Source organism: Ambystoma mexicanum, chromosome 7p (genome assembly GCF_040938575.1).
Source record: "Ambystoma mexicanum isolate Mex_15411 chromosome 7p, UKY_AmexF1_1, whole genome shotgun sequence".
In the NCBI taxonomy this organism is placed as follows: domain Eukaryota; kingdom Metazoa; phylum Chordata; class Amphibia; order Caudata; family Ambystomatidae; genus Ambystoma; species Ambystoma mexicanum.
In genome coordinates, this window is record NC_090939.1 from 182,902,521 (window position 1) to 182,921,722 (window position 19,202).

Below are 19,202 nucleotides of genomic sequence, written 5' to 3' on the forward strand. Positions count from 1 at the left end.
CCCAGAGCAATGCCAGAGGTCAAGATTTATTCTAAACCTTCCAGCCATCAACTCTTTTGTTTTGCTATTGTCACCCCAAGTGGGAAGGGTATGCCCAGACGTGGGTCCCTTGCCTGCTGGGCCTAGAGACCCAAGCTACTCCTCACTGATGACGCCCAACAAGGCTGAAACATGTCTGGGGATGCTTGTGGTCTCATGCAAAAGGGGTGTGACCTAGCAGTTCGGGCTGGACTACCCCTTTGGGGGTGGGACCAAGCCTGATTTGCATATGGTTTTTTCCCTTTTGTAATGGCTTGGCAGGCGAAGAACGATGGTCTGGAGGGTTGCCCAGAGCAATGCCAGAGGTCAAGATTTATTCTAAACCTTCCAGCCATCAACTCTTTTGTTTTGCTATTGTCACCCCAAGTGGGAAGGGTATGCCCAGACGTGGGTCCCTTGCCTGCTGGGCCTAGAGACCCAAGCTACTCCTCACTGATGACGCCCAACAAGGCTGAAACATGTCTGGGGATGCTTGTGGTCTCATGCAAAAGGGGTGTGACCTAGCAGTTCGGGCTGGACTACCCCTTTGGGGGTGGGACCAAGCCTGATTTGCATATGGTTTTTTCCCTTTTGTAATGGCTTGGCAGGCGAAGAACGATGGTCTGGAGGGTTGCCCAGAGCAATGCCAGAGGTCAAGATTTATTCTAAACCTTCCAGCCATCAACTCTTTTGTTTTGCTATTGTCACCCCAAGTGGGAAGGGTATGCCCAGACGTGGGTCCCTTGCCTGCTGGGCCTAGAGACCCAAGCTACTCCTCACTGATGACGCCCAACAAGGCTGAAACATGTCTGGGGATGCTTGTGGTCTCATGCAAAAGGGGTGTGACCTAGCAGTTCGGGCTGGACTACCCCTTTGGGGGTGGGACCAAGCCTGATTTGCATATGGTTTTTTCCCTTTTGTAATGGCTTGGCAGGCGAAGAACGATGGTCTGGAGGGTTGCCCAGAGCAATGCCAGAGGTCAAGATTTATTCTAAACCTTCCAGCCATCAACTCTTTTGTTTTGCTATTGTCACCCCAAGTGGGAAGGGTATGCCCAGACGTGGGTCCCTTGCCTGCTGGGCCTAGAGACCCAAGCTACTCCTCACTGATGACGCCCAACAAGGCTGAAACATGTCTGGGGATGCTTGTGGTCTCATGCAAAAGGGGTGTGACCTAGCAGTTCGGGCTGGACTACCCCTTTGGGGGTGGGACCAAGCCTGATTTGCATATGGTTTTTTCCCTTTTGTAATGGCTTGGCAGGCGAAGAACGATGGTCTGGAGGGTTGCCCAGAGCAATGCCAGAGGTCAAGATTTATTCTAAACCTTCCAGCCATCAACTCTTTTGTTTTGCTATTGTCACCCCAAGTGGGAAGGGTATGCCCAGACGTGGGTCCCTTGCCTGCTGGGCCTAGAGACCCAAGCTACTCCTCACTGATGACGCCCAACAAGGCTGAAACATGTCTGGGGATGCTTGTGGTCTCATGCAAAAGGGGTGTGACCTAGCAGTTCGGGCTGGACTACCCCTTTGGGGGTGGGACCAAGCCTGATTTGCATATGGTTTTTTCCCTTTTGTAATGGCTTGGCAGGCGAAGAACGATGGTCTGGAGGGTTGCCCAGAGCAATGCCAGAGGTCAAGATTTATTCTAAACCTTCCAGCCATCAACTCTTTTGTTTTGCTAAAATTCTCCACACCAGTATCCTTTGTGGGGAGGTTTAAACAATCTTTGCCGCTTGATTGTTTCTTGACATTTTGGTAATGCGTGTTACAAGTTTCCCCCAGTTGGTGTCACAGATGAGGGGGATTTGCGCTCGTGATGACTTTCTTCTGCTTCTTCACTGTGTGAAAAACCCAAGGGTTTTTCCCCTACCTACTCCCTGGGAATCCTGTATTCAGGGGACGGTCATCGCTGTTGGACCCAGAACCTGAGGGTGAACAAGCGAGGGAGGATCACCTGTGTAGAGGGTCCTCTGGGATTGGGAGGGAGGAACCCCGAGGTGAGACATGGTATCCCCCTTTTCCAACACCCCCCTGCCAGATATTTCCTTTGCCTTCATGGGCTACTTTGAGTCCTATCCCGTTACCCCCTCACCATTTGCAACATGTACTGAGATAAAGAAGAGGCGTCCGAGAACAGGGAAAAGGGAATTAAACACACGACCCTGTTTTCTACAGCAACATGTTTATCCCCCCTTTCCTGACAGTAATTTATCAGATTTACCCACAATCCCTAGGAAACACTACGAATCCCAAAACACCCCCACCCTGTTTCCAACAAACACTGGGAAGAAGAGGCGACTGAGAGCAGTGAGGATTGCCTCTGAGAAACACATTAAGAAACGGGGAAGACTGCTGCCAACCACCACTAGGCTGTCCCTCTAATAGGCCAGGCATGGTCAGGCAATCAATCATAACCATTAACAGCTGACTTCACTTGACCTCTCAGCAAGGTATAAAAGGTGTGGTTTTACTCAGAGTTTAGTGAACTTGCGATGCAGACTGGACCAGGAGAGCCAAAGAGCAGGGAGCTGCACAGGAAGGTACCTGGAGAGTGCAGAGTAGAGCGGAGTGGCAAATTGCTGGCCTGGTGGCCAGGAGGGGCTGCAGTGTGGCTAGGGAGTCGTGTCTCTACAGAACTGGGGAAAGGCAGACTGCAGCCTGCTGGCTGTGTCCAGCCAAGTGCTTGTTTCCATGGGCGTATTGATGGAATCCAGGTGTCGGGGGTGCAATGGAAGAGACCCCGACCCAACGCTGTGTGAAGTGGAACCCAAACAAGGCTAACGCAGCAACCAGTGAGTTTCACGAATGCAAATTGAAACCTGGTATGCCAACCGAGGGATCTGTGGTGAGCAGCCCACCCAGGCTCTCGCAGCGGTGCATCAGGCGTTCAAGCACCCCAACCCAAAAAGGTGGCAAAAGGAAGAGTTTGTGGACATGTTCATATGATTGGCTGCAGTGCACGAGGGGATGGTGTTGGGGATGAAGGTGTAGGGAGGGGATTGTGGTGAGGGTCTGAGTGTGGGGAGGGGATGGTGTTGTGGATGAGGGGATGTATATTTAGAATAAATCACTGTTCAGTACAGTCAATGTATCCAATCTTTCTTTAATTGGTGAATGCTTACAGTACTGAGATGTGCATATGTGTGGACTCAAAAATAGTTGTCCATTAGCTATTGGCGTACAATGCGTCCTTCTCTTGCCTCCCCACATATCTCCTGAGGTGCCCTGCTTGCAAATTCTTCATCAGAGCAGGCGCGGTGCATTGTCCTCATCTGGATGCATTGGAATATTGTGCAGCATTGCACATATTGTGACGAACAGGGATATTTGTCAGTGCACCACCTGTGCGGTGGAGACACCTGAATCTTCACTTCAGCTGTCCAAATGTGCGCTCAATGCATGTTTTATTCCTCCTATGTGCCTCTTTATTGACTTTATCTTGTGGTGTAACAGGGTTCCTCACTGGTGTCATCGACCAGGGTAACTTTGGACAGCCTGAGCCAGTCACCTACAACAAATGCAATGAACAGTGTTGAACATGACTGTTTGTGAAAGTACATGCTAATAATCCTATCGTGCTCTGCTGCCCTTTGTGTGCTCATATGTGCTTGTGGATGACACCCATACATAAATTTGGTTGGAGGGGCACTGGCTTTCAATGAGCACTCATTGTTTGTGTTTTGGTCTGTTTCGACATCACCCCTGAAGGTGGTACTGTGTTGATGGCGGTAGGCCATTTACCTTCTTAGGCCCATGCATTTGTAATTGCTTCTTGACAGGAGCCTTGATTGATGCAAATAATTGTGTTCCTGCTTCCATGCATACCTGGATAGCCTGAGCGTTTCCACTATGTGGCCTGCGGAAAGTGGGTAATAGGCCATGGTCTGTTCAGTTCTGTATTGGACCTGGCATTATGGGACTTGTACTTTGCTCACATGTGTTCTCGTTCCTGTCTCCATGTGCGCCTCTGTGCAAAATCATTGTCAGATTGACTACTTATCCAAAAGCCAGATGCAAAGTTCTGTGTGTGTTCATGTAAGCTGGAAGGGTGCTGTTCCTCAGGACCATGGGATAGTAGGTGGCACCTGGAAATCTGGTGCAGCATCTGAATCATGTGTAATCTGAATGTTCATGGAATGATAGTGTTTCCGTTTCAGATATCTCGGCTCCACTGCTTGGAGTGATGGGGAGGCCACGGCACTTATGCCACGTGTGTGCAATCCAGTGCTGCAATGATATTGGGGAAGAGGGTGATGGTGTAGAAATGATCAGCATGCACCTGAGCCTGGTGGGGGGCAGGGAGATGTGCTGATAGGCATGCCTCATGAGCCCATCCAAGGCTTGCTACAACACTTTTGAGAATGTTGGTTGGGACATCCCATGCTGCGTCCCAACAGTGTGTTGGAACACACCCGTGGCACAGAAGTGTTTCGGCGGACAACAGCTTTACCAAGGGTGGGATGGCAGTTCTGATGTTGCTGGCGCTTTGGACGTCAACCTCAATCCGGGTCAGCTGGTCTGATATAGTTTTCTGGTCCAAACGAATTGAGTGTGACTAATTGTGTCTGTGTTCTAAGGGATGGACAGACGCTTGGGAGAAGGTGTGGGCTTTATTTACACGTTTGGTGACTACTGTTGACACCTGTGGAGGTAACATCACTATATTTCTGGTGGCATTACCGTCCATTGTTGGCAATATTTCAGTGCTATTTTTACTTGTAATATGGCAGAATCAACATTTTTATTTATGGCGCTAATTCCACCGGTTTTTCGGTGCAATTACACCAGTGCCGTAATTCCACCTGTGCTCATTTTGCCAGGGCCCATTTTCAGGTAGCCCAAATTCGACAGAGTGGTAAAAGTGGTGGTAATTCCGTTACCACCACTTTTACTGCGTACTGCTCAACTTGTAATGAGGACTTTGGTTTGAGCAAAGTGGTTATAATTAACATAATGCTTGCTCTACATTGCACAAAGAGCTAGGTTTATCCTAACCACTATCCTTCACTGACATCACCAACCCTCTCCAACCTCCCTATCCTAACACTTAACCAAAACCATTATTCTATTAGCCCTAGCCTTACCATAATCCCTACCTTATCCCTAAACCAGGCAATCATGAGCCAATTAAGCCCTAGCAGCACTGTATTTTTGGCTATTTTCCAGCTACATTTTTGCCTAGTTTTTGCTTTGCGACCTTTTCACTGCTGAGGTATTTCTTCCACAATGTTTACACTGACTACATTTTTGTTAGCATCATTTTCTCTGGATACCTTTTGAACTAGTAGTGTAGTTTGAATGAAGGTTTAATGTTTAGTTTGTTAGACCTTGTTTTAGGGGACTACTTCATTTGGGCTATGTCTTACCCTAATATACCGTTGTCAACATTTATAGGTTGAACTTGTTTATTAGTAATAAGCTACCTGTTTTTAAGAAATGTTGACATAAACGTATTTACCTCTAACCTTGTACGTGTGTATGTATTGGATTTTATTATACTGCACTCTGTGGATCTAATCATTTGCCTCACCTTGTGCAAAGTAATCGGGCAAGGGGTCCAGCGACCAGTGGTTAGATTTAGAAGATATAGACCAGTGCAGCTCATCTAATGCATTAATGCGTAGGAGCTTTAATGTTGTTTTTGAAAAGCAGAACCTTTCTTCATCAGATATGTCATGTTTCAATGGATTTTGCCTTGTAGGTGTAAAAAGTCATATTTGCAATGTGTGTGGGAAGTCATTTGCCAGGAAGGATATGCTGAAAGAGCACATGAGGGTCCATGATGACATCCGGGAATACCTGTGTGCGGAATGTGGTAAAGGTAATGGGACCATTTCTGCTTTGTCTATTCAAAACCGTTATTAAATGTTAGTCTGAAAGATAACAATGTTCAGAATCGGTGACATTAAGGTTTCTTGGCAAAAGTAATTCCATTGAAATGAACTAGATATCAAGAAGAAACCCTGTGGTAAGTGTTTTATTCAGCAGCTTAACATGATTTACAGCTTCTCATACTCTGATCTTCTGTAGATGTGGCATTTACATCACGTTTGCTGTTAGGCCATATAAGATACTCTTCAATACAAATACCTCTGTGTGTTACTCTTGTGCTTACGTTTCCCAAAAAACAGGCTGCAGTTCATATATACTGTGAGATTCTCAGCATGCATCCAAGCACCATTAGAGATGGCTCTCAACTGTTCACTCTTCACTCTTTTGTAAAGCAGCAACTGATGAAACATACTCTGAAAATTCACTTTTTAAATTGTTCACAGGGATGAAGACTAAACATGCACTAAGGCACCATATGAAGCTACACAAAGGCATTAAAGAGTATGAGTGCCGGGAATGCAACCGGAAGTTTGCCCAGAAGGTCAACATGCTCAAGCATTACAAGAGGCACACAGGTGAGAGCAAGGAAAGGCACTAAGACTAGTCGTGGTTCTTAAAAATCGGTAACTTGATCAGTGGTTGAAGATAACAAAATAGTGAAATTGTGTTTGAGTTGAGGGGGTGCATCTCCTTAACAATGGGTTCCAAAATCGCTTGTGGTGTTCTGCTGAGCAATTGCAAATGACTGTTTTTAATAGCATGGGCAATGATTGTTTTTACCTGGTTCCAGGGAAATTCGTTATTCTGTTGAGCGGTCTATTCATGCCCATTTGTTCCAATTCTAGTTTTCTAACTAAACCAGGACTCACTCTTAAAGATCCTACTAGTCCTGCAGACCGAGTCCCTTGGTTTACATACTAGACCTATCAGAAATGCACTTGCCACATGCTGATGGGTGACAAAATATTTGCAGTGCTTTCTGTAAAATTGTTCATGCCACCATAAGCACACTTCAAATTTTGTGCAATGCATTGTGCATGTCACCATAAGCAAACTTCATATTTAGTGCACTGCTGCCACACAAAGGGCCAGCCATGCACAATGAAACGTCTATTTGACATTTATTGCAAGCAAAGATTGTCTGTATCAAATGTCAAATAAAAGTTTCAAACATCAGGATACTTGCAGGCAAGGTAGAGTACCATGCAAATGGTTCTTTCTCTTCATAAAATCTCCTCACAATGTGAGTGGGCTAGTAGATTTTGCAAGCCCTGTATACTAAAGCCCTCAATGAGATTAGGTTTGGCTTTCCCCGTACCATCACAATACACATACACTGTCATTCAGCTAACTTCTGAATGTTGCCAATTTTAGCAGTTGTGGGAACTTGGGTGCATAGTGCTAATGTGATTGCCCAGGGACACAAAATGTGGTCAGGTGAGAATCTATGATTAGCAGCGAAAGGTCCCATGGTACCACAGTCAAAAACATAATCACTAGACCACATTTCCTCCCAAGCAGACATTTGTTGGCATGTAAGATATTTCATGGCCTGCGCAAAGCCAGTAGGGCTGAGGCAGACACATACGTAAGCTGCAATAGGAGAAAGTTGTATTGTACTGTATTTTTGAAATAAAGTAAAGTGCATTGTGCATCATAGCCATATGATGATAGCCTACAATGAAATTCAAAAATACAGTACAACATATGATACGCCGACATAATACACAATGAATTGCTGAAAACATTAAGAATTGCTTCATACTGCCCCAGTTGGCAATTTGTTTTATTTCATTGTAGACTATCATATGGCTATGATGCACAATGCACTTTAACTTTGTATCTGTACAGCATATGTGGGATTGTATTTTACAACAGAGTCATGTTGCTAAATTTCAGGCTGCAGTTTCAGTATGGTATGGCATTCTGTACCACTGGGTTTTCTTTTACTATGCATTGCAAATTGTATCCCTTACTTTTTGGGAGTGATACGTGGCTGCTATCAATGTCTGTTTTTTATTATATGGCTACGATGCACTTTATTTTAAACTTTCATGGTAATCTGGGTTTTGTATTTTGCAATATTAATTTTGCTTTGTGTGAAGCTTCACATTTAGTACGCCGCAGTGGAATGCATATAACATATTTTTTAGTATGATGCACATTTCCCCTTAAACTTTGGGAATGACATGTGACTGCTATTAGTATTGGTGTGGGGTTGATTTTTATCAACTACTGCATGTTGTGTTTTATTCTCATTATTTAGGGTCAATCGACTATTTTGTGAAGTGCCTTGCATTTGAATGTTTTGTAGCTTCAAGAAGTGCCGCAGATTCTCCCCTGCTCTCCATAGCTGCTATCATTTTGGAATGGGCATTCTGCTCATTTCATATCAAATGGAGACCTGTTTCACTTGATTTGTTTTTTGCATTATGCACTTGAAGGGTAAAAAAAGAATTTGCACATCCGATGTCATTTGTGTACACAAGTTTGACTGGTTTGATATAATTTAGAATATTGCTTTCTGTGTAAGAAAGTTTTTCCAAGATGACACTCTGCATTGCAACGCAAGAAATTAATTCTCTAGAACAGCCTTTCTTTAATTCTTGCACTTTGGAAATCTTTTTGGTTTTTAAATTGAAAGCTGGCTTAATCGTGTTGTAATTTTGCTTGATGAAGCCCTGCTGAGGGTGGAATGCATGGTGTTTTGTATGTCCACTCCTTGGATGTTTCATATTGCTATGGACTGAAAGAATAAAGATTTTATTTGCACCTAACCGGTTGTGTGTGCACATTTCTGGCCATTCCTGTAAGTACAAGCATTATTTTCCTGGTGTGCTGAACGGTTGTTCTTTTTGATTGTATGTGCAGAAGAGCTCCTCCTGCCAGTTGTGTGTGTGTGTACATACACACACCCACGACCCACGAGAGAGAGGGAGCCCCCCCCCCTGTGGCTGTTGAGCAGTCAAGGTGTAGGGACTGGGCATTGCTGTGACGATGAAAGTAGGCTGTCCTTGTCAAGAGGGGAGGGGGATCTTTCTGGGATGGGAGGCCTACCAGGGTGGAAGCCAGAGCCATTCCTACCCCAGAGGGGGAAGGTGGCAGTTGGGAGGGTCCCTAAATGTGTTTGGGAAGTACCACTCTTAATCACACCATACCTCTGCATAAAGATGCTGGCCAGTCTTTCTTTTCTTTTCAGACAACTACCTCTGCAAGCATCCTCTGGGGATTGCCTGCAACAAGGCAGCCCACCAGGCCCTACAACAAGACCTCTCCTGTCAAGGGATCTCCTCCGCCACTGGGTAGAGGGAGTACCGCTAGGCAGCACAGCAGCAACCATAAACTGCAGCACGGAACACTATGCACTACAAGCGAGGAGCAGGAGGAGGAATGCTTAAGTGTCTGGAAGGCACCCAACAACCCCTAGAACTAACCCGGGAGTAGAGTAAATCAAATCTAGGCTGTCCCTGTGGGAGTTGAATACGACAAGACCATCTGAAACTAGTAGTAGGGGTTAATAATTGGTAGATGATTTTTGTATTTTATTTTACTTTTAAAGCGCTTGCTTGCGCCTGAGCGCTTTACATCATTAATTGGTACATTAAATGATATGAAAAATTTAACACTGCAACAGCATTAAAGAAATAAAGACAAGGAGAACCACAAAAGATGAAATGCAAAGATGGACCAGTAATTCTGTACATATGAAACTCAAGTAAATGGAATTATTGCAGCACAAATGACAATAAAATAATAGATGGAAAGATAGCAGTAGGAAAGCCTGGGCTAGGTAGGTTCTTGCAGTCTCTAGCTGAGAGAGGGAGGAATGGGCCTTAGAGCTTGTTTAATAAAATCAATGAAACCCTTTTAGCTGTTTTGGGGAGTTGGTGTGTTATTGAGGCCATCTGTGTCGGCACTGACTGATAAAACCCTTGTGGTGCTGCTGTCTGTAGGCAGACCTGCTACTGAATTGGTCTGTTTGTGCAGGTTGGACTTTGCAGGCCCGGTGTAGTTGTCGGAAGTTGAAACCTCCTAGAATTTCTGTTTTTCACAGTTCTGGAGTTGTGCCTGACCAGGTATATGGTTCATGAATACAGACAGTTAAAGGTTATTAGGCAGCAATCTCCTCTTCTAAGAACACCTGTTTTTCTCAGTTTTGTTGATGGCCCAGTTTTTGAAGGACTTGATAAATGTGTTTCCAGTTTCTGGTTCACTCACTGGACATTGATTTGGTTAAATAATTAATGTGCCAGTGAGATGAAGGTGCTTTCTTACAAACCTCCTTTACTTCCATTTCTGAAGGAGAAGGTGGTTCTAATGGATTCCCTCATGCCACCGATGTCTCATCTTTGATCTCCAGCGGCTCTGTGTCGGTTCTGCCTAGCTCCAATGCTCGCCCCACACAGACAATGAGGTCGGGCCAGTGTATATGGAGCTGGCGTGACCTGAGGCCTCAGTTCGTTTATCCGTGCACTTGTATGCTTCGGGGGAAACCTTTTGTAGTGCATCATGCCTAACCCTGCAAAGACCTTAGGCTTTTAGCCCTGTGCGCAGACAAGTTATCTGTCTTTGACTCCATTCAGATCTGCCTTTACCGTATGGGGGAAGAACATTATATGTAGGATTGCAGGCCGTGCCAATCCATGCACCTTAATGCTCTCCAGGAGTTTGCCACAAAATTGTTCACCTTCCACCATAAGTGTGGCAAAAGAAACCCTTACAAGTTCCGCAGCTCGGAGTGGAGAAACTTGGTGAAGTAAAATCTGTCGGGACAGATGAGAAGGAAAAGAAGCATCTGAAGATGTCCCAATCCCCATTCCTCCTCTTCCTCCTCTTTGTTGAAGAAAATCAGTCATCACTCCATGTGAAGGGGATTCAGCTTTGGCACCACAGGTACCCTTTCTGACCAAATCCTCCACCTAAGAGTAATGGGAGGAGTTGTGGCTGAAAATGCTAGTCATTTTTACCAAAGCACCAGCAGCTTTGGTATGCAAAAGTCAACTGAACTCACTGAACTGGCGGGATCCTACTCTACCCTGCAGTCGCGTGCCTAAGGGCCAAGGGCCCTGGCTCCAGCAGCCACAGCTCAGGCACAACACCATCCTGTCTGAACAAGAAGGGCTGGATCCTGACTCCAGTCGGAACTGGGAAATCGTAATAGTAAACACAAAACTGTTCCCACCACGGATGATTTAGAGGAGGCGATTACTTGAATGGCTTCATTTAATTATTTGCTGTATGTTACATTGGTTTACTAGCAGTAAGTCTATCAACACGTGAACCAGAAATGTAAACCTCAGTTATATTTAATTTGTTTGACGCAGTTAGAAAAATCAATCCAGCAACATTTATGCGGTACATATTACGCAAAAAGTAAATCACTTTAGTACACATTTATATAACTGTGTATTAGATAAAACAATATAGTTCTGGTATGAACAGAAAAGAAATGCACAAAAAAACATGACAAGATGAAAGCAAACTGAAGAAATACAATACATATTCAAGGACTAAATGATTAAAAACTATGCAGTGTAAACCAAATTAACTAGTAGGTCAATAGGACCCTGTTCTAGAGGACTCCTACTCCTAATCTAGGAGAATCAACAGTCACCAAAGTGTACGTGGCAAGGGACCATGCTGGTCTACCTTCAGGCATCGAGCTCTCGGTGCCTGTCCCGCCATCCCCAGCGCCCTCAATGGCACTGTGTGTCAAACTTGCCGCTGGTGCCCGACCGGAGAATGCCACGCTTCCAATGGAAAGGTTTATGTCAAACATATCTGAAATCTTTGAGAAATGTGACCCTATGCGTCTGCAGTCCCATTACTCTGGCGGGGCCGGGACTTCCCAGGAAAGTTCTGTGGTCAGGAAGAGGACTTGATGGATCTGGCCACATGTCTACAGTAGGCAAGCGTGCTGGACACCTCTCCAGAATTGGACATCCTTCCGGCATTGACTCTGGGCAGGATTTCACTACTTTCCATAGGTTACTGGTAAAGGTGATGGAAATGCTGGTTTTATCAGCACCCACCAGGCCCAAAGTTTAATTTTGACTGACCCACGTTTTGGATGAGGGCTCCCAGATTAAAATGCCACTGCCTTTAAACCTGTCTGTTCAGGCCCCACTGTTGGTAGCCTTGGAGAGGGAGGAGAGGATTTAAAGGCAAAAGAGGTGATCTACCATATCAGAGGCGGTAGCGAGACAGTGTAGGTTTATAATGGAGAAGTGAGGATGGTGAACAGTTGACAGAAAGTTGTCAACAGGGATAAGAGCAGTTTCTGTGTAGTGTTTTGTCTGCCATCCTTATTGGAGGGGATCTCTGAGTTTGTGAGTCTCAGGGTTGTTCACAATGCGATTGAAGTCATTTTGGAGTGGTGGCGCAGAAGAGACGGGTCTGCATAAAGAGGGGTTTTGGAATCTATATGGGTTTCTTCAGTATGAGAATGATTGTAGCTATTTTAGAGCAGGCAGAAAATATACGTGTGGAAAGAGAAAAGGAAGGTGAGGTGAGATGATAGATGGCAGGTCTTTAATATATTGTGGTGCAAATTAGTCAATTGGAGCACAGGATGGATTGGTTGAGCAGAGAATGAGTAGCGGTTCAGTGGAACGAAGGGGAGAGAAATGAGATGTTGAGAAAAGAGTGGGGTGGTGATAGTAGTAGGAGGTCGGGGAGAGTGTTTTGCAGGCTGTCCCGTAGTTTTGCAATCTTGGTGGTGAAGTAAGATGCAATCCCTTCAGCAGGGGGGAGGAGGATAGGGAGAAATTGAGTGTGAGGGGGATAGAATGGCTGGGAGGGTCTTGGATATTTTAGATGTGCAAGAGTGGAGATAAGATATAAGGTTAGTATAGTGGATTTGGCAGAGTCGAGAGCAGTAGTGAGGGTGAATGAAGAGTTTTCTGTAACCATAGCAGTATCAGTTGAAAGATCTTTACACCTATGACATAGGTGGAGGCACATAGCTGTCCTTAGCTGTTTGATGGATTGATAGAACCATGGATGGTGTGGGGGCGAGGGAGCGAGCAGGGTATTGGCAGAGAATTGAGGGAATTCCCTATGGTGTGAGTAGGAAGATAAATCATATTAATCAGAGATGGATTAAAAAGAGTGCAGCCCAGTTGCAGGTGATGGTCATTCGTCATGTTGGAGAGCTTTAGGTCACCTAGTATAACGATAAGTACATCAGTGGGAAGTGTTTAAAGTAATAGATTGAGATCAGAGAAGAGAAGTCAGAGTATTTATTCTTGTAGTTTTCGATTTATAGCAGCGCACAAAACACTGAGGCATCTATGCGTTAGTTACAGTAAGTGCAAAATGAAATTCTACTAAAGTGCAAGACCATGCATAAGTATTACAACATGCAGGTGGATCTTGCAGCAAATTAACAATTTAGTGGGTTACAGTAGGGGTAGATTGGCAGTAGATTAGAGGGATGATTAAAGGGGGAAGAGAAGACATTGGGTGGTGTCATATTAGAATGAGGGTGGGGTAAATTGCGTGGGGGGGTAGAGTGATGCTGAGTCCTTGCTGATCCATTGGCCAACATCATGACCTTTTTTGTGTGTGTTGAAAAGGTGGCGAAGTTAGTGTGGCGGTCACCAGTCGCCTGGAGAAGTTGAATGAAAAGAACGGAGCAGGAGGATGTGCTCTGGGAGATTAAAAAAAAGAAGAGGCGAGAGCATTAGAGTTGGCCATAAGCATCCAAGAGGGTGAAAGATTTTGTAAGAGCTGGAAAGAACAAGGCCAGGTTGTCCCAAGGCAGGCAGAAGAGGCAGAAGGAGTATTGCGAGTCAGGCAGGAAGTTCAGTCTACAGAGGAATCAAGAGGCCATACTTGGAGCGATGGAGGAGGGCGGTCTAGGCACCAAGGCATTGGTTAGACAACGCCTGGCTCAAACTTTCTGTTAAGATGGATTTCCAAAATCAGCCCCGGTGGGAGGATTTTGGGAGGCCACCCTATTATGGTGGACAGTGTAGACACAAAGATTAGCCAAACCGAATCAAGGTGAAATGGCATAACGGCAGGACTTTGTCTCATGAAGGGTGTGAGACTGGTCTAGGGCTACTATGAGTCCACACAGAGTAACACCTGTAATTCAAGTTAGACATGTAAGCATATGAAAATACAATGATTTATTAGGTCTTTAGTTTACACACTAAGCAGATAAAAATACTGGGAAAATATTCTCACACAAGACTCTTATAGATAGAAAAATATTTAATAAGTGCAACATCTTACCAGTGGAACCAGTTTCAAGGCACTACATAAATACAAATACAACCACGTGCATTAGATTTAAAGCATCATCGAAATAGAATTTCTTTAAAATACTAAGTCTTGTAAAGGCCAACCATATAATGGTTTGGGGCCTTGAGGCCAAAAGTCACTGGTTGCAAAGCATATACAACTTCAGGTATTTATTTATTTATTTATTCGTATTTGTAGAGCGCACAACAGCCCAAAGGCACTGTGGCGCTTGTTACATAGAATGAACATCACTTAGTTACATATCATGGACATACAGGCATAGTTGATGTAGACTTTGCAAGTGAAGCAGTGGCAGGATAATTAAAGAGTAGTTTTGAGGGTTTTTTTTGAAAGGCAGTGAGAGAGGTTTCTGCTCAGAGGGGAGAGTATTCCATAGCTTGGGAGCTATGTATGGGAAACCTATTCCTCCAGCTTTGGCTCTGTTAATGCGTGGTACAGTTAGTAGGCTAGTGTAGCTTGCTCTGGTAGGCCTGCTCGAGGTGGGTCTAGATAATTTCTGAGAGATAGGGTGGTTGGTGGTTGTGAGGATTTTGAATGTGCTCTGGTCTTTGACTGGGAGCCAGTGAGCAGCCTTTCTTGCTTGTGAGATGTGGTCTCTCTTGGGAATACTTAATGCAGCTCTAAGTGAGAGTGATTTGTCCAAGACATTACGCCCATGTAACCCTATGAAAGATAGAAGGGGACAGATACAAGTATGTTAATTTACCCCCTTTTGGAGACTACTACAGGTTTTCTGGAATCCATTGGGAACACAATCTTTCCCTATCTCAACCAAATCTAATGAGTCTGACCTGTGTGAAGAGATCCAATCAAAAGTACATGCTCTGGGAGACCACCAGGGGGCAAGGACGTTATGGCTTCCTGAGCCATCGTCTTCCTCTCCAGGCACCGGGAAACGGCAGACCATCCCGGAACATTCTAAGCAAACATTGGGAATCCTGGGTGCTTCAAACACTTTGTGGGGCAATATCTAGTTGAACTGTGCCTGCTTAAGTGGTTAACGTGAAGACTAGAAGTTGGTAGCATCCTGCTACCCGAGGAAACAAACATGGCTCAGGCCGCCTGAGCACTGTGTAGAACTATGCAAGGCAAGATACTGAGAGGCAAGTACATTGCAGCTGTGACGGGCACTGCAAGAATAATTAATGAGTCCTTAGCTTGGCTGATGCGAAAGGGCGGACACTTGGCCTGAGGAAACCCTTTGAAGCGAAAAGCTGGAGGGACGCGTGGAACGGGCAACATGTAACGCTCACCTGATTCCCGTAGAGGCGCCGGTCTTGACTGGGCGTATACCGTATCTTCAAAGGTGATGTGTAACCCACGGCTGGCTCTTTGGGCTGGACCCCTGTGCACTGTATGTCTGACTCGAAGGGTAAGATGTCTGCAGATAGAAAATATGGGATTAAGGAACTGGGTTATTGAATGTCTCTCTCTTCTTCCCTTTCTCTTCTCCTGTAGAACCCCAAAGGTTAACGCTCTCACCTTAGGTAAGTGAACGCCGTGCTCTCCATCTGCCTCGGGGCAGGGTGCTGTAACCAGTTTCTTCACTGGATGACTTCAGAGGACTGCTGTCCGTCGTTTACTGCACGAACGGTAAGTTTTGAGTAATTCTAATGTCTTTAAAGTCTTTAGTAATGATGTTTCTTGTTTTGCAGGGTTCCGGCGATGGCGGATGACGGGCTGAAGTGAGTTGAAGATGGAGCCCGTGTGATGAATAGAAGCGACTGGAAGCACGTAAGTAAGCGCTTGTTGCCTGCTTCACGATACGCTCTAACTGTCTTTTTATTTTGCAGGTACAAGTTCGGAGCGGCTGCAGGGTGCCGGAATACCCACTGGGTTAGATGTGGAAAGGAGTAATGGCACGTGAGTATTAAAGTTCCCCAATGTCTTTAAACGCACCTTGTTTTGTCTTTCAGATGCAGGATGCAGCGCCGAAGGCCTCCGGAGCGTGCGAAGAGTTGGTAAGCTTTTGTCTTTCAGATGCCGGAATGCAGTGTGAAGACCTCTGGAGCGCACGAAGAGTAGGTAAGCCTTTGTCTTTCAGATGCCGGAATGCAGCGCGAGGCGTTGGTGACAGCCGATGGACCAGGTAAGTGAAGAGCTGTCACTGAAGACCGTAATGCTAACCTGTTCTTTCTTGTCTTTATAGGTGTTGCTGAAGACTGGATTCAGGATGGTAAGCCTTTTTCCTTAGGCCCAGGATCAGATGCAGAAGACAGGATGAGCGTTCTGCTGCAGAGGATGCAGAATAACGCAAAGCAAGATTCATCCATCGGGTGTGGTTTAAATAGCCTCCTGTAGTGCTTAGGTGTCTCCTTCCACAGCCACGCCTAGGTAAGAAAAGAGTTCCTGCTTTCCAGAAGAGTTCCAGTGTTCTGAATCTAGGGAGTGGCTCCTGCCCCACCCAACAGGAAAAGTAGTTCCAAACAGAAGAGGATCAGAGGCTCAACTGGCAGGCAAGTAAGCAGCATGGTCTGCTGCAGGTAAGTCCACCCAAGCATTATGAGCCCGGCGCTTCCAGCGCTGGGACTGGGCATATTTATGAGCCTGGTGCCACTGGCCCCAGGAATGGGTCCAAAAGGTCCCAATTGGGACTGGTTGGCACTCGGAACCTGGGTTATGGATCTGCTTCCTAGGGAGTTGGGAAAACCCTGACCTTTTGGAAGCAGAGATCATGACAGTACCCCCCCCTCAAGGCCCCTCCCAAACCGGGCTTCTCCGGGGGTTTTGGCTTGTCAGGAAATGTTCGGTGAAATCTTTTGATTAGGCGAGGAGCGTGGACATATTCAGCAGGTTCCCAGGATCTCTCTTGGGGGCCGTAGCCTTTCCAGTCAATTAGGTAGAATAGTTTAGATTTGGAGATCTTGGAGTCCAGAATGCTTTTGACTTCAAACTCGAGTTCTCCATCCACTAGGCTAGGTTTTGGAGATTTGATTAGTCGGGTTTGAGGTTGCACGGGTTTTAATAGAGAGACGTGGAAGACCGGATGTATCTTCATGTGCGGGGGCAAGTCCAACTTGACCGCTACTGGGTTTACTATGATAGTGATGGAATAGGGACCAAGGTATCTTGGGTTGAATGTGCGTGGCCCTTTTAGAGATAGATATTTGGTGGATAACCAGACTTGATCCCCTACTTGATAGTGAGGGGCTTCCTTCCGATGTTGATCTGCTCCTTTCTTGTATTGTTCTTTAGCCCTTTGAAGGTGAGAAACAGCTTCCTTAAAGGCGTGGGTGATTGTAGAATGCAGGTAGTCTACTGCTGGTGTTTCAAGATCTTGGAGGGGATCCAACTCCGAGGTTCGAGGGTGACTGCCATACAAAAGAAAAAACGGGGTTTTCCCAGTTCCCGAGTGGACAGAGTTATTGTAGGCATACTCGGCTATCCAAAGGATATCTTTCCAAGTTTTTTCAGTTTGTTGCAGCATGCAGCGTAAATACTGTTCCAGAGTTTGATTGGTCCTCTCGGTTTGTCCGTCGGTCTGAGGGTGGTGACTGGTCGATAGTCTCACATCAATTTGAGCCGACCGACAGCAACTTCGCCAAAAATGAGAAATAAATTGACTACCTCGATCCGAAATTAGAACCGAAGGAAAACCGTGCAGTCGGACGATGTTTTCGAGAAATTCTCGGGCCAGAGTTGCTGCTGTTGGCAAGCCTTTGAGCGGAATGAAATGCGCCATCTTGGAGAATAAGTCCACGATTACTAGAATCGTATTGTATCCGGAGCATGGAGGTAGATCGGTGATGAAGTCCATAGAAAGCGTATGCCAAGGGCGAGGTGGGATGTCAATAAGGCGTAAGAGGCCTGCTGGTCTTTCCTTTTGACTCTTGTTTTGGGCGCATACTCCACAGGACATTATAAAGTCTCTGATATCTTTTTTCCAAGACGGCCACCAGAAGTAGCGCTTGATCTTTTCTGAGGTCTTGGCTATACCGGGATGACCTTCCATTAAAGAGTCGTGATAACAAGAGATTACTTTTTTCTGTAAATCTGTGCTGGGTAGGTATAATCGTTCTTGGAAATACAATAAGTTGTCCTTTACTGCAAAGTCCTTTCCCTGCAGATGCCAATTCTGTATATCTGCTGGAGTTACAAGTTGCCTGGCTTTATCCTTAACTTCCTCTATGGATTCTGTGGCGATTACACCCAGAATTCTTTGTTCGGGAATGATTGGTACAGGTTTAGGGTTGATCAAGTGTTCTTCCACTCCCATCCGAGAAAGGGCATCGGCTTTACCGTTCTTTGTACCTGGTCGATAGGTAATTATGAAGTCAAACTCGGCAAAGAATAATGCCCAACGGAGTTGTCTAGAGGATTGGGCTTTTGCGGTTTTCAAATATTGCAGGTTTCGGTGATCCGTAATCACAGTAACGGTGTGTCGGGCCCCCAGCAGATAATGCCGCCAAGCCTTAAAGGCAGACTTGATAGCCAGAAGTTCCTTGTCAGTAATCGTGTAATTGACTTCAGGAGGCGAGAATTTGCGGGACCAAAATGCCACGGGATGCAACTGATTGGTTACCGGGTCCTTTTGTGATAGAACTGCCCCCATGGCAAGGCTTGAAGCATCAGTTTCCACGATGTAGGGGAGTTCGGGGCGAGGGTGTTTTAAGATTGGTGCAGAGATAAATTTAGTCTTCAAATCCTGGAAAGCTTGTTCCGCCTCGGTAGACCATTCAAAACGTTTGTTTTTCTTTAACAAGGCAGTGATGGGCTGGACCATTCGAGAGAACTCGGGGATAAACCTGCGGTAAAAGTTAGCGAAGCCTAACATGCTTTGCACACCTTTTACGGAGGATGGTGATGGCCATTTGAGAACTGCATCGACCTTCTTTGAATCCATACGCACCCCGCCAGGTGATAATATGAATCCCAAGAATTCAACTTCAGTCACGTTGAAAACACATTTTTCCAACTTAGCGAAAAGTTTGTGTTGACGCAATCTTTCGAGGACCATTTTCACGTGTTTCCGATGTTCAGATTCCGATGAAGAATAAACGAGGATGTCGTCAATGTAAACAACAACACATACATCTATGAGCTCTCTGAGGACATCGTTCATAAAATATTGAAAGGCGGCCGG

General features: G+C 45.5%; 1 protein-coding gene across 5 annotated transcripts in view; it reads left to right on the forward strand.

The window, feature by feature from the left end:
* The window catches only part of PRDM15 (PR/SET domain 15), a 1,394,990-nt gene that overhangs the window by 914,314 nt on the left and 461,474 nt on the right, over window positions 1-19,202 (forward strand). For all 5 annotated transcript variants that reach the window (XM_069636031.1, XM_069636033.1, XM_069636034.1 and 2 more), the window contains 2 exons: window positions 5,718-5,837; window positions 6,292-6,423. In XM_069636031.1, the coding sequence (XP_069492132.1) occupies window positions 5,718-5,837; window positions 6,292-6,423 (252 nt within the window). The remainder of the gene's footprint in view (window positions 1-5,717; window positions 5,838-6,291; window positions 6,424-19,202) is intronic.